The sequence below is a fragment of the Coccinella septempunctata genome, chromosome 7 (genome assembly GCF_907165205.1).
Source record: "Coccinella septempunctata chromosome 7, icCocSept1.1, whole genome shotgun sequence".
Lineage (NCBI taxonomy): Eukaryota > Metazoa > Arthropoda > Insecta > Coleoptera > Coccinellidae > Coccinella > Coccinella septempunctata.
The window spans coordinates 31,939,887-31,955,616 of NC_058195.1; the positions used below are offsets into that span (position 1 = coordinate 31,939,887).

The following is a 15,730-nucleotide window of genomic DNA, read 5'->3' on the forward strand; positions in this document are numbered from 1 at the left end:
AAAGGATCTGACAGTTTGTGTGTGTTTTTGTGTTTGTAACATTTGACATTTGAAATTTCCCACTTTATATATATGTTCTGATTTAATTTTCTGACGACGCTAAGATGATTATAAAAAAGATTTTCAAAAGTAGCTAATCAAGTGTTATGAAACTTTGTAACTGTTCAATATTTTCTCGTACAGCTTAATATTCTTGAGGTAATATCGGTAACTTTGTCTTTGTGATTGTTTTGTTGAATGTCCTTTCGTTTTTTAGCCCTGAAGAAGGAGGAATTCGCCTCCGAAACGTTGGCACATTGAACATTTGAGAAAATAAAAAACTGTCCAAATTCCTGATAACTTTAATTTTTGAATTACAATCATGGACGAAAACCAAACTGATTAACAGAAGTATTCTGAGGTACTTTGGTCACATCACTAGGAGGAAAGAAAGAATGGAGAGACTGATTATTGAAGGAAAAGTCGAGGGTCGACGATCAAGGGGCAGATCTCCTTTACGGTGGTCTGATCAAATAAAAACTCACACAGGACTTTCCCTTCCGGAGGCTTCTCACAGGGCTCAGAATAGAGACGAGTGGTCGATCACAGTCGAACAAACGTCATGACGTCACCATCTCCTTGCGTAGGAGAAAGGACTGAGAAGGAGGACACGAGCGGGTAAACGGCGGTAGTAGAATTCACTCACTTAATATTGGACATGTAAATACGAGTGGGTAAACGGCGGTAGTAGAATCACTCACTTAATATTGGACATGTATATACGAGCGGGTAAACGGCGGTAGTAGAATTCACTCACTTAATATTGGACATGTAAATACGAGCGGGTAAACGGCGGTAGTAGAATTCACTCACTTAATATAGGACATGTAAATACGAGCGGGTAAACGGCGGTAGTAGAATTCACTCACTTAATATTGGACATGTAAATACGAGCGGGTAAACGGCGGTAGTAGAATTCACTCACTTAATATTGGACATGTAAATACGAGCGGGTAAACGGCGGTAGTAGAATTCACTCACTTAATATAGGACATGTAAATACGAGCGGGTAAACGGCGGTAGTAGAATTCACTCACTTAATATAGGACATGTAAATACGAGCGGGTAAACGGCGGTAGTAGAATTCACTCACTTAATATAGGACATGTAAATACGAGCGGGTAAACGGCGGTAGTAGAATTCACTCACTTAATATAGGACATGTAAATACGAGCGGGTAAACGGCGGTAGTAGAATTCACTCACTTAATATTGGACATGTAAATACGAGCGGGTAAACGGCGGTAGTAGAATTCACTCACTTAATATAGGACATGTAAATACGAGCGGGTAAACGGCGGTAGTAGAATTCACTCACTTAATATTGGACATGTGAATACGAGCGGGTAAACGGCGGTAGTAGAATTCACTCACTTAATATAGGACATGTAAATACGAGCGGGTAAACGGCGGTAGTAGAATTCACTCACTTAATATAGGACATGTAAATACGAGCGGGTAAACGGCGGTAGTAGAATTCACTCACTTAATATAGGACATGTAAATACGAGCGGGTAAACGGCGGTAGTAGAATTCACTCACTTAATATAGGACATGTAAATACGAGCGGTTAAAAGGCGGTAGTAGAATTCACTCACTTAATATAGGACATGTAAATACGAGCGGGTAAACGGCGGTAGTAGAATTCACTCACTTAATATTGGACATGTGAATACGAGCGGGTAAACGGCGGTAGTAGAATTCACTCACTTAATATAGGACATGTAAATACGAGCGGGTAAACGGCGGTAGTAGAAAGTAGTATAGCAATGTATGTTCTAGCTCAAATTTGACCTTGAGATATTAGAAATCGTATGAATATGGGGGCCCTGAGTAGTGGGGCGCGGAGCGCTGGGTCTCCTGAAAGGGGGTTCCATTGTGGGGGTTCAGAGATGTAGTTGTATTTTGGGGCCGTAATAAAAAAAAAGAAAAAGGGGGAAAAAAGAATCTTGAAGTCGACGGGATTCGAACCTAGGATAGTTTTATATAATCCGATTATCAACGCGGCCGCGCCAGCTCGCTAATAAGGAAATTGAATTGTTGGTGATACGTTGATGACGCGATCATGGACTACACGTGCCGCCTGGGAGTACACTGAACCCTGAGATGTCACTGGGGGGTCTGAATGATGTAAAAATATTGGGGGCCCCAGAGTGTCGCCTCCAGAGTATCGCCCCCCAGTTAATTGAGTCCATGAGTTTTAAGTTTTTCATCAGTTCGATTTGAATAAGAATATTGAAAGAAAAAAATAATCAATGTTAATCTCACGGTTCTGTTATCATTGTGGATTGAATTGTTTTCGTGTTTCGACAAGAATATGAGGATGCGGTTCCGAATTGGGAAATTGAAAAATATTTTTCTGCTTCGAAAATGCAAATGTCATAATATCCGATGTTTGTGATGTTCCAAAAGATTATGAGGATGTGGTTCTGAATCAAGAAAATGGAAGATTATATCGATATAATGGGAGATATTGGTTTCTACGACACACTACACCGCATATACGATACAATCACATACCACCGAGTGAAACATTGGCAGAATTTAAACAGGAAGCTGGCATCGTTTTACAACCGAAGAATTTTCTTGTTACAATGCAGGATGAAGAAAACCTGACATATTGTAATTTGTCCTATTCCCGCAATAAAAATAAAGGAAATGGAAGATATTTTTCCTTCTCTGTTATGAAGAAGTTATAAAAACAGATAACATTCGACGTTTTCAATCATTCGACGTTTTCAATCATTCGTCTCAAGTTAGTGCAATAGTGATCTAGGTGAGTAAAATTTTAAATTATTCTAAAATGTTTTTCTATAAATTTTTTTCTTCTCAATTCAAGATATCCAGAAAAATGGATTTCGAAAGAGTAAATACAGCATGTTTTTATTCAGAGAAATCTACAATCAAGCTCCGAGACTTACCACTTGGAGAGAAATTTCGTATTTTAAAGGCGAGCCTGTTGAAAACTCGTTATGGGAAGACCATACTCTTAGAGCTGGAGAAAAATAAAGTCTTCCTACCGAAACGAGCTACCGATACTGTGAAGGAGTGCCTGGATCAATTGAATGAGGGGAAGATCTTTCTAAAATTCACAGGTGTGAAGGATATTGGAACGAAGTATCCTGTATCAAATTTCGAATTCAGTGAAGAATAAAATTGTTAGATGTCGTCGCCATGGAGGTAAATGATGATTCTATATCAGTTTTTCATAGAGCATTCAGGTATTTAGAAAAAATTAAATCTTTGAAATGTAAGCTCAGATGGATTGTTCTTATAAATAATCACATAAAATTATACAACAAGATGATGAAAAAAACAAATATTCATAGTCATAAATTCAAAATTCAAAATAACATAAATCATTTGAAACGATATAAAACAATTTTACAACGAATGGTTTCATCTAAAAAAGGGGGTGATTTACGGAATAGACGTTCTCGTAGGGTAAAGTGGGAAGATGTTCAATCAACCTTTACTGGTAGAGTCAGAACTGGAGTTATTATAAATCTGAAACATATTGAAATAAATGAGTTTTTCGTAGATGCCATTGTTCTCATTAAAAGAAGATTGAAAAATCTATTGAAAAAACTGAATATGATTAAATTGAATACAACTTTTTGTGGTGAGTTCATAAAAAAATCTGGAGATTCTGAAATACTAGATTTCAAATACTTTAAATCAGAAAATTTCATTGTTGATTCTGGTTGCGATCTTGACCGACTTTTATCAGAGCTCATATTAGATAAAATCTTAAAAAAATTAGAAGAATTTCAAGAAAAAGACAGCGGTTACGCACTTCATTCTATTATATCACTTGAAGTTAATATTAATAAATTTGAAATGGGGAATGGTAGCTCATATATTGAGTTGCCCGATGAGATCAAACGTCGAAAGGCTTGTATTAATATCAAAAATTATGATAATGCTTGTTTCGCTTGGAGTATTGTTGCTGGACTTCATCCTAGAGAGAAAAATTGTGATCGTGTGAAATCTTATCCATATTTCAAAAATGTTCTTAGTTGTCAAGATATAAAATTTCCAATGAGCATTAGAGATATTCATAAATTCGAGAAACTTAATAATTTATCAGTGAATATTTTTTCGCTACAATTGAATAAGAATAAATTCGAGGTTGTGCCTACACGTATATCCACACAAATAAATTTCGATAGACATTTCAACTTACTTCTTATTCAGGATAAATACGTTCCTGAAAATAGCGAAATTGATTATGACGATCATGATGATACACCCATTAAATATCATTATGTGCTAATCAAAAATTTATCTCGCCTTGTTTCCTCAAAACTTTCGAAAAATACGAAGAAAAAGTATATTTGTGACCTGTGTTTAAACTATTTCCTCACTGAAAACAATTTAAATGAGCATAAGAAATATTGCATGAAACATGATCCCTCATTGATCAAATTTCCTATTGATTCACATATTGAATTCAAAAATTATGTATACAAACAAAAAGTTCCATATATAATTTATGCGGATTTTGAATCATATTTGAAGAAACATAATTCATCTTCAACTACATTTTCAAAGTCATTTAAGTATCAGGAGCATATACCTATGAGTGTGGGTTATTACTTAAAATGTAATCATGATTCATCTCAATCATTTTATAACAGTTATACTGGTGAAAATTGTATGAAATGGTTCAATGATGAATTAGAGATGATAGCAAATAAATTGAATATTGAAATAAAGAACATAAAACCTATGAAATCATATCCGAAAAATGGAATGTCTGATTTGTGCCATATATGTGAGAGGTCATTTACTGCTGGAGATGAATCTGTAATAGATCATGATCATTTCACGGGTGAAATAAGAGGACAGGCTCATAAGATATATAATTTACAATATAAAAAATCATTTATGATACCAGTTGTCTTCCACAATTTAAGCGGTTATGACTCTCATTTCTTAATAAGAAATTTTTCTCAATTTGCTAAGATATCAGTGTTACCATTGAATAAAGAAAAGTATATTTCGTTCACAGTTCATCTTGAGGGACATCAAATTAAATATAGGTTTATTGATAGTATTCGATTTATGGAATCATCTCTTGAAAAGTTAGCAACCTACTTGAAACCTGACTCATTCATTAATTTATACTCACATTTTCCAAATTTATCTGCTAAACACTATAAATTGCTTACTAGAAAAGGTATTTATCCCTATGATTACATTGATAGTATTGAAAAATTGACAGAGACTACACTCCCATCTAGAGAAAAATTTTATAATAAATTGAATGATGAAGATATAACTGATGAGGAATATTCACATGCTCAACAAGTCTGGTCAATTTTTGATTGTAAAAATTTATTAGACTATTCCAATTTATATCTTAAAACAGATGTCCTTTTACTAGCTGATATATTTGAACAATTTCGTGTAAGTTGTCATACAACTTATGGATTAGATCCAGCTTGGTATTATACACTCCCGGGGTTTACGTTTGATTGTACAGGGTGGTCCACGGGAACCTGACGGTTTTTGAATGAGTATTACACATTTGTTTTTCAGCATATAACATTTATTTTTTCATGTACTTACAGCCAGTACTATGCCATTTAAGAAATCAAACCTTAAAAATAACATCTGTCAAGTGGTGACCATCTTGCTCGAAACATGTTGCAAGTCTGTTCAAAAACCCTTGGTGAACGCGCTCCAATAAGAAATCATTGCGTTGTGGAGGTCCCATTTGAACCTTTGGAATGTGCCATTTAGTGTACATCATGACTGCGTGGGGTGTGAGGCATCGCATGTTCGCGTTTGAAGCTTTTATCAAAAATGGTGAATCAGTGGTGGCTACGCAGAGACTGTTTCGGCGTGAATTTAATATTGGCCGTCATGGAGCTGTCCCAAGTCGTAACACGATTCTGAAGTGGGTCAACGATCTTCGAACAACTGGAAATGTGATGAAAAAGAAGCCACCAGGACCTACTCGCACGGCACGGACCCCCGAAAGTGTGGAGAGGGTGAGGCACGCGTTGCGAACAAGTCCATGCCGCTCAGTGCGAAAACAAGCGCAAGCATTAAGACTAAGTCGTTCCACAGTTCGCCGTATTGTCAAACATGACCTCAGATTCCACCCATACAAATTGGCAATTGTCCAGCAGCTGAAACCAACTGACTTTCCACAACGCAATGATTTCTTATTGGAGCGCGTTCACCAAGGGTTTTTGAACAGACTTGCAACATGTTTCGAGCAAGATGGTCACCACTTGACAGATGTTATTTTTAAGGTTTGATTTCTTAAATGGCATAGTACTGGCTGTAAGTACATGAAAAAATAAATGTTATATGCTGAAAAACAAATGTGTACTACTCATTTAAAAACCGTCAGGTTCCCGTGGACCACCCTGTATGTTGAAATATACATCAATGAAATTACAAATTATCAAGGATATCGATATGATATTATTTATTGAAGAGAGTATAAGAGGTGGAATAAGTCAGTGTTCTAATCGATATGCGAAGGCAAATAATAAGTATATGACTACATTTGATTCTGAAAAGTTATCATCATATATAATTTACTTTGATGTTAATAATCTCTATGGTTGGGCAATGAGTCAGTTTCTTCCATATGATGAATTTGAGTGGACTAACACTAATATTGATGTGATACAAATTCCAGATAATGCTCCAGAAGGGTATTTTTTAGAAGTTGATCTGGAATATCCAAAACACCTACATGATATACATTCAGATTTACCATTTTGTCCGGAAAATCGAGTACCTCCAGGTTCAAAATTACCTAAATTGTTAACAACATTATATGATAAGAAGAAATATATTTTACATTATAGAAATTTGAAACAGGCCTTAGAAAACGGAATGGTTCTCACTAAAATCCATAGGGTATTAAAATTCAAACAATCAGCATGGCTTAAATCTTATATTGATCTCAATACCGAGCTTAGAATGAAGGCTTCGAACGATTTTGAAAAGAATCTTTACAAACTAATGAATAATGCCGTATTTGGTAAGACAATGGAAAACATACGCAAACATAGGATAGTTAAAATAGTGAACAAATGGGAAGGTCGTTATGGCGCCAAAAATCTCATAAGTAGCCCCCATTTTAAGGGAAGAATAATATTTGGGGAAAATTTATTGGCAATTGAAATGAAAAAAGTTAATTTGATCTTTAATAAACCTGTGTATATTGGTTCTGCCGTACTAGATATTTCAAAAACTTGTTTATACGACTTTCATTATAATTATAGTCTCACTAAATTCAACGACTCTTCACTATTATATGTAGATACTGATTCATTAATTTATGAAATTCGAGATCAAGATCCATATCAATTAATAAAACTTGATTGTCTCACCCATTTTGATACTTCAGATTATCCAGATAGCAATATTTATGATATTCCTCGTGTAAATAAAAAGGTTCCAGGGCTCATGAAAGATGAGAACAATGGTGCTATAATGAGCGAGTTTGTTGGATTACGCTCTAAAATGTATTCTTTCAAAATTGATTCAAACAATAATATCACTAAAAAAGCGAAGGGAATTAAAAAGGGGGTAGTTAAGAAAGTTATTTCATTTGATGATTATTTGAATTGTCTATTTGATGGACAAAGTAAAATCATAACTCAAAGAAACATAATATCTGAAAATCATCGGGTTTATTCAATGGAACAAGAAAAAGTGGCTCTATGTAGAACTGATACAAAACGTTTTATAACAGAAAACCATCATTCACTTCCTTGGGGTCACTATAAAATAGTTTAGTTTTTAGAAAATAAGGGTGAGGATAGAATGCTGAAGTATACTATGTCAGCTATAGAGAGGACATTTTCCTTCCAACCTCAATTAACCGACCAGTTCAAAATAAAATTATTGAATCAATACAACGAATTGACTGAACTTCCGGTCAAAGAATGGATGATCGTTGGGAAAACTGTATTATATTTACAAGGGTTAATTCAGACATTAGATGAAATTGAAATATGGATAGTGGGACCTCATCGTCTGGTAATGAGAGAATGGTTCCATGAAAACTCTGAGAGGTGGCATTCTGATGATGATGATAGTCAGGATGAATATTCTGATGATAGCCAGGATTATGATGATGACTCTGAGGAAACGTTTATACCAATATCATACAGTATTTCCATAGACGAAATCTTTATTACAGTAAAAGTCATGTGTTATTCTACATTGTTTGATAATCAGAGAACGGATGGATTCAAGTTATATTTGAGTATATTTGAACGCTTGAGTCGTAATTGTTCATGTCATATAGAGAGGAAAGCGTTAATAATAAAAGAATCTATGTTAATCGATATTTACTTCAGCAAATGTCATACTTATAAAAACGATGATGACAAAACTTATAAAGATTTAATAGTGTATAATCCACCACCCTTGAAATATTTAGCATTAATTAAATTTCTGTTATCAATATATCCACGCTTTCACTACTTGTACTGGAAACTAGAGGTTCCTGACCTTATGTCTGAAAGCTTTCATGATTTTTCTGATAATGATGGTGATGACGACGTGAATTATTTCTGATTATATTTTGAATAAAAAAAAAAAAAAAACATTGAAATTAATTCGAAGTTGTTTTATTATAACCCTTTCTACATTGTTTCCATGTCGTAAAGTATTTTATCTTTATATAAAATAAAACATTCGTTCAGTATTACATTCTCAATTGAGGGATTGAGGTTACAAAAATTTTCAATTAATTTTACAATCGACTCAGAACTATTTTTTCTGATATCATTCATGACACATAGAAAATTCCTATAATGAGATGAAAAATTGAGATTCACTAATATGTCAAAACGTTTCTTTATTGAATTTTCATTGATTTCTAGTATCTTAGTCACCTCATCACCGATTAAATATATAAAATTATCATTCCTACATAATTGTATAATTTTGAAACCGTTCACAGTTGTGTTTATTATAGAAATATCATCCACATATCTAATGTCATTTTCTCCATTTAAGTTGAGAATTTCAATGAACATTATCCATTGTAGAATATCGAAGGATATTGATAACTTTCTGTCGTGGAGTAAAGACGCTTCGTTTGTTGATATCTTCACAGATGGCTCGAAATTTCTCAAACTACTCAATCCAAAATCAATGGTATGTTCAATCATCGGGATATTTATATTCAAAATGAACGATTTTTCCACATTCAGTAATAAACTATCATAGTTTATCGGATGAAATTCACTCTTATACATATTGATCACCCGAATTCAAACTCACAATTGAAATTTTTGCTAGGTTTTACAAGCGATTTGATTTATCAATCCAAGAGTCATGTGATTTGAGATTGTTGAGGTGGGGGAATTATTCTATAGCATTTCCTTTTTATTATCATAAAAATACATCATTTCTCTGACATAAGAAGTTTTTGATAAATTCATAATAATACGTTTTTTGTGTAGGTCTTATATTCCCAGCATAATCATCACCCATTAAACCTCCTGATATCCCTTCATCAACCATACTTAGGATCTTCTTGTGGTTCTCATTGTTCTCAGGATCAAATTCGAAATTGATTTCACAATTCTTGAATTCCATCAGCATATGATAAATTGTTATGAAATTCCCACAATATGCTGCTAAGCTAACCATTTCATCCAGAAATGAATTCAATTTTTTATATCCACCCCAAATATTATTTGTGGAATAACATTTTCGAAAATCTGTCATGTCTTTGGATGACCCGTTCAACAGCATCTGAATATTCATTAAATCATAGGATGAAACACTATCAAAATTATTCAAGATTAGCTTCACTTCATTCAATGTCATTTCATCTTTTTTGAAAGATTCTTTAATATCTTCAATAAATGAATCATTATTTTTTTTGTGTTGAAACACTTGACTTATTATAGTCTGTGGTGCTCCAAATAACACCAGTTCACGAAAAATTGTTGTTGGTGTAAATAATCCCAGATCATTCAAAACTTTTGAGAATTTTTCACTATCATGATATAACAGAGCAAGATGTAGTTCTTGACAGAGATAACTATAAAACCTTTTAGATTTATTGAAATCATACACGTCCATTTTAACAGTTTTGACGTTCTAGTACTGATCGAAGTCGTTTAAAAAATCATATTCATATATCATCATCCCCACTCCATCTAATTGGTGTTACTGATAATGATTTGATTTGTTATGATCATACTCAAAAGATTTTTCAATTGCTTCAGTAATCCGTCTGACTGACATGGTATTTTCAGAAGTGTCTCCATTTCAAATTTATATGATCCAGTTGCTCTGTTTAGAAATTCATTGAATTCATATATCATATTATCTTTAATGAAAATAGATCGTTCCATCGATATATCTGAATACTGATGAAAAATTGTTGGGAATATTTCACTAATATATTTCATGGATTTCCTTGATAAATTGCATTCATCAATTTCAGCACAATAAAAATTATTATAAAAGATATATGTTTTACCTTTATAGGTATTCAATACCCCATGAACTATCACACTACGTGGGAGACCCATCCAATTATATTCATGACTTTGTATCACCCCAAAACTGCTCGAATCAATTCTATAAAACTCATTATGATGGAATAGTCCGATTTCATTATTCGGTCTCTGATAAATATGGATGGAATCCTTTTTGAAATCTATATTACCTAGGGGTATATACTCTATAGCTCTCTATGGAGGATGTATCATCTTATCTTCGAGTGAACTGTAGATCTTCCGTAAAGTCTAATATTTGTGGTTTTATTCTTTGATTATGAAAGTGACATTGATATTTTCAATTGAGGTATTCTTCAACAAAATCTATTTTTCATTTATTTTTATTTTTTAAGTTTTCTATTTTATTTTCATAATTCATACATGATAGACATAATGATAATGAAATAACTGAAAATTAATTTGTATCAATACATTCCACAAGATGAATATAGCGTGGTTTACATTTTAAATTTTTAAATCTATTAACATTTTTAAAAACATTCGTCATCCATTTATCCAAATTTATTTTAACAGCTTCTGGGTTATCCATTGTTGCGTTCATTATACTCGAGATGCCTACTAACTAATGTAACTTTCGGTAGGAACATACACACCCATCGATATAGATCATAGCAATTACTAAGAGTGCACATACATTGATCGAGTATGTGACTCATACACTTTGGAGGTTTCTTCTCGAATTTTGGTGGGGTCCATCCGTGCTCTTCCACATTGAGTACTTGCATTTCTCTTCCTATCATTATGTTTTTAAAAAAATCATGCTTCTGATGTCCATTCACGTAAATGACATCTCCACTTTGTAAAATACTCTTTAAAATCTCTGGTAACTTTCCATATTCGATGTATCCGGAGGTATATCTTAACCCATGGAGTTTTTTCTCAAGAAATTTAACAGTTCTCTTATCTTTGTCACTTAGAGATGAAAATTCTTTTGGAGGCATCATAATGAAATGAGATATTTTATCCCCAATACAAATGATAATTCCTTAACATAGAATTCTCCATCTATCGAAAACCCTTGAATATCACATATGATTATACGCATTTTTCTTAGAAATTAGTAATTTTTTTAATTTCTTCTGTTAGAGGTTTAAATTCTATAATGCAGTCATGTACTATAATACATAAAACTCTTGTATTATTTGGAAATCCCTTCGAGGACTCTATTTCTAGTTTCACATCAATTGTTGTAGCTTTGAACGTCTGATCTCTTCTGGAACAGTCCAGTACAAAAACAGGCTTTTCTTTGAATTCGCTGAAGGTCAGGAGTGGGGATTTCTTGAAAATTCCATAACTCTGAGCAAATTGAGTGTAATTCTGAAAAGCTTCAGCATATTCATTCTTATCGAAATTCAAACGTAAATTTTCTTGCGGAATGATGTCCGAATTCAATAATGCTCGAATATCTGTTATATTTATATGATTGAATTCAGTTATGTCCTCAGAACTTTTATTTTTCTTATCAGTTTGAAACCCACAAATTATGAATCTTGGACACTCGATTTCTGTAGATGTTTTAACAGCCCAAATCTCCTTATTACCCCCATGTGGTAATGATGGTAATTCATGAATCTCCCACTTCCTGAATGGCATTAATATAGGTTTATTAGACCTTATAGCATTCAATAAATCCATCTTGATAATATCATTCGGATAAATATGTTTCACCTTCAATTCCATACTATCAATGGTGATTTTTGCTTCTGTATGATCCTTAGGATCCGACGATGTTATTTTTATCGCATTATGATCATTTTGTGCTCTGAAGAATCGGAACGTTTGCTTACCACACATAGCCATTTGGTAATCTTTGAAAAAGTTGAATAAATGGTAGACTGGTATTCTGAATATAAAACTTCCATCTGTGTTCACAGTTGGTGTTTTCGGGTAGTTCCATCCTCCCGTTTCGAGTAGTTTTGAATCATCCTCCTCATAAATTAGGTATCCTCGCATTGTTGATATAATACCTGGATCTCGAACATTCTCTATCTCCATACCGCAGAGTTCATAAATAATTGAATCGAAGAGAAATGCTCCAGCATTTTGAACTAGTTTAACATCTCCATTGCCTTTTGTTTTCTGTACTTTTCCTTTGATAATGATAGCAGCATCATGCATCAAAAGCCAACAGTCTGTTCGATTTATCGTGATTTCAATGACATCGGAATGATTGAAGGATTTAACGAATGGCAAATAGGTTCGACTTTCGATTTTTACTATAGATTCATCGGTGTTTACGGGTTGATAGAGGTTGAAAACGTGATTGGACAACATGACCAATTGATTGTAGGAAAATCCAATTTTCGTGAGAAAGATGTTTGTGTGGTTTTGATAGTTGTTGTTTATCAACTGATTGATTGTAGTATGTAGTTTGATATTTATATGGAACGACTAAGAGCATCGTTTCAATTGTAATCTCAAAATTATCTCCTCGCCTTGAAAGTTCACCAATTCACCGTCTTGATCAAGAACTTTCACTGTGATATTATGTATTCGATGTGTTGTTACAGGTAAGTATACCACCTTGTTGGGGATCTCGTTCACTCCGTAACCAGGATCACTATTAATCGCAAATTCATAAAGTGAATGAGATGGGAGTTCATTGATAAATGAACCCTCTATCAAGTTGCAATCAATATTTATTGTTCGAACTTTGATGATATCCACTGGTAAATCTGACTCATGAACTTGTCCTGCCTTGAGAAGCCTAGATGAAAATCCTAATAGGGCACCAATAGAGTCCTCCGGTCGAAAGTCAATTTCATATTTTTCATGAAATATTTCACACTTTAAAGTATTATTATTAGGTCTCAAGAAGAATAATGGAGATTCCTCTTTATTTCCAGTTTCTAGTTCGAGTTTTCTTTTAATGAATTCCTCCATATCTGATATCTCATAAGTTCCAATAGGAAAGGTCAAAACTTTATCTTCACCATCCACGGAATAATATAATTTATTATATTTTTCAACATTCGGGATAGTGTTGTATGTATAGAATCCTATCAAAGCCAAACCATAGTTGAAATTACTGTTCAGCTCTATGGGAACAGCAAAATCAATCGATAAAATTGATGATCGATTTTTGAGTGTGAACAACATCGACATGATTGATATACTGTGAAAAATCTCTTCAATCATATTAATTTATTGAATTAGAAATCTCAAACATAAATGACCACAATTGGATGTATTGAATTGTTGATAAGTATCTCTATTGTACTTCACTTTGCAGGATTTTAAATAATGAATTAGTTCCTTGGGAGGTTTGAGATTTCCGAAACTATCAAAATATTCAACTTCATTACCATACTTTCTATATGCCACCCAATGCGTTCCAGGACCCTCAACTGAATCTAAATTGAAAATTGCACATTCATTCTTCTTTGGGAATTTTGGTAATGTATTTTTCATGAAAACACCTCGGAAATGTTTTATTTTCATTTCTCTCGCAAAAGATTCGATTTCATAATCATAAAGGGCACGTTTGGGTAGCTTATCTAGTTTTTTGACTGTTTTCTAATATATAAACCAAATCCACGTTTGGATTTTCTTATGAAAAGTCCATGTCCTATGGACTCCATCGCTTTGTTGTGTCGCTGATCTTCTTCCAGTTTTTTCTTAGCATTATTAGCATCAATTACCGTTTTGGCAACAGCGCTAGCTCCACCTAACATGGTTCCTAATGCTGACAGTCCTGCGAATATGGGTATGAGTGGTAGAATTCCACCGGATTTTGATTCGAATGGTATGATTCGGGGAATTTTAATATTTTTCTTTCCACCTGCTTTCTTAATTGCAGTTCGAGCTGTTTTGAGGGCGATCAACGTTGATTTTCTCAAATCATCGCCCCCTGATTTCTTTAAAATTTTATGAGTTGGTTTCAAGACAAAACTTCTGAAAGATTTTTGTCTATTCCGAAGACCCATACCCATCTTTCGTTTCATTTTCATTGCTCCGGTGACTAGCAAGGCAGCACTTTTCTCCTTAAATGTGCCGTCTTTGGACTTCACTCGTTCCCAAGCTTTGTCTTCTAATATTTTATCAGCAATATGTCTATCAGACAATTCCGTATGTTTGGAATAAGCTATATCGTGTTCCTTACAAGCTTCATCAAGTTTATTTATACCCGGATCGTTTCTAGCAAGACGTTCTGAAAGTCTTGTTCCAGGGCCACAATAATGATATCCAGGCAAATGTAACTCGAAAGGTAATTTATTAATTATTGAATTCACTAAACCTCCACCTCCGAATGATAACATAATAATGACAATATTACATAATGAATTCAATATTTATAGTCCTATATATTCATCATCTATATGGATTTCTGCTTAGTAATGGGGAAAATACGAATTGAACAACATCAAACGGTGCTCCCAGTTGTTAATTTGGATTATCTGGATGATAATTATGAATTTGAAAAAAGGAGAAAACATGGTGATCTCTTTCCAAACAGTTGTAGATTCATATTTGCTGGTCCAAGTGGTTGTGGAAAGTCAAATGCGTTATTGAGTTTAATTTTCGATTTAAATGGTTTGAATTTTGAAAATGTCTATATTTACTCAAAAAGTCTCTACCAGCCGAAATACCAGATTTTAGAACATATTTTAAATAAAGTGCCTGGAGTGGGGTATTTCCCATTTAAGGAGAATGCTGAAATTGACGAACCAAACGATGCGAAAGCAAATTCTATTTTTATTTTTGACGATGTCTTAGGTGAAAATCAAGATAAGATTAAATCATACTATGCTATGGGTAGACATAAATCGATAGATGTAGCATTTTTATGTCAGACATATGTTGCAGCCAAAAAACACATAATAAGAGATAATGCGAATATATTGGTCATATTCAAACAAGATGATGTAAATCTTAAACATATATTCAATGAACATGTGTCACCGGATATGACATATGATGAATTTAAAAAAATTTGTGGAATCTGTTGGAATGACAATTTTGGATTTTTGGTAATTGTTAAAGACTTTGATTTGAACAATGGTCGTTATCGATTGGGGTTCGATAAATATATAGCACTAGATGATTAATATTTATTCGTATGCGATGCATTCCAACATGAAGATCAAATCAGCTCGGAATAGGAAAATTATTATTCAACAACTCATTCAGAATATTAAGAAAAAACATGCTGGACTTAAACTTGGAAAAATT

The 15,730-nt window shown here is 33.5% G+C and overlaps 3 protein-coding genes across 4 annotated transcripts; 1 reads left to right on the top strand and 2 right to left on the bottom strand.

Moving 5' to 3' along the window:
• Window positions 1-3,211: 3,211 nt before the first annotated feature.
• Window positions 3,212-9,128, top strand: LOC123317555. 2 transcript variants are annotated; one of them, XM_044904138.1, is made up of 2 exons: window positions 3,212-3,218; window positions 7,809-9,128. In XM_044904138.1, the coding sequence occupies exons 1-2, from the start codon at window positions 3,213-3,215 to the stop codon at window positions 8,592-8,594; spliced, it is 792 nt and encodes a 263-aa protein (XP_044760073.1). In that variant the 5' UTR covers window position 3,212; the 3' UTR covers window positions 8,595-9,128. The 2 variants fall into 2 exon arrangements, with proteins under 2 accessions (XP_044760073.1, XP_044760075.1); XM_044904140.1 differs by lacking the exon at window positions 3,212-3,218 and adding an exon at window positions 3,245-3,259.
• Window positions 9,129-11,608: 2,480 nt separating this feature from the next.
• On the bottom strand, window positions 11,609-12,832 carry LOC123317824. The gene has a single exon (XM_044904435.1). It carries the CDS (start codon window positions 12,830-12,832, stop codon window positions 11,609-11,611), a length of 1,224 nt encoding a protein of 407 aa, XP_044760370.1.
• A 1,166-nt stretch (window positions 12,833-13,998) lies between these two features.
• LOC123317880 lies at window positions 13,999-14,939 on the bottom strand. The gene has a single exon (XM_044904492.1). The coding sequence runs from the start codon at window positions 14,815-14,817 to the stop codon at window positions 14,056-14,058; it is 762 nt and encodes a 253-aa protein (XP_044760427.1). The 5' UTR covers window positions 14,818-14,939; the 3' UTR covers window positions 13,999-14,055.
• Between the last annotated feature and the right edge of the window lie 791 nt (window positions 14,940-15,730).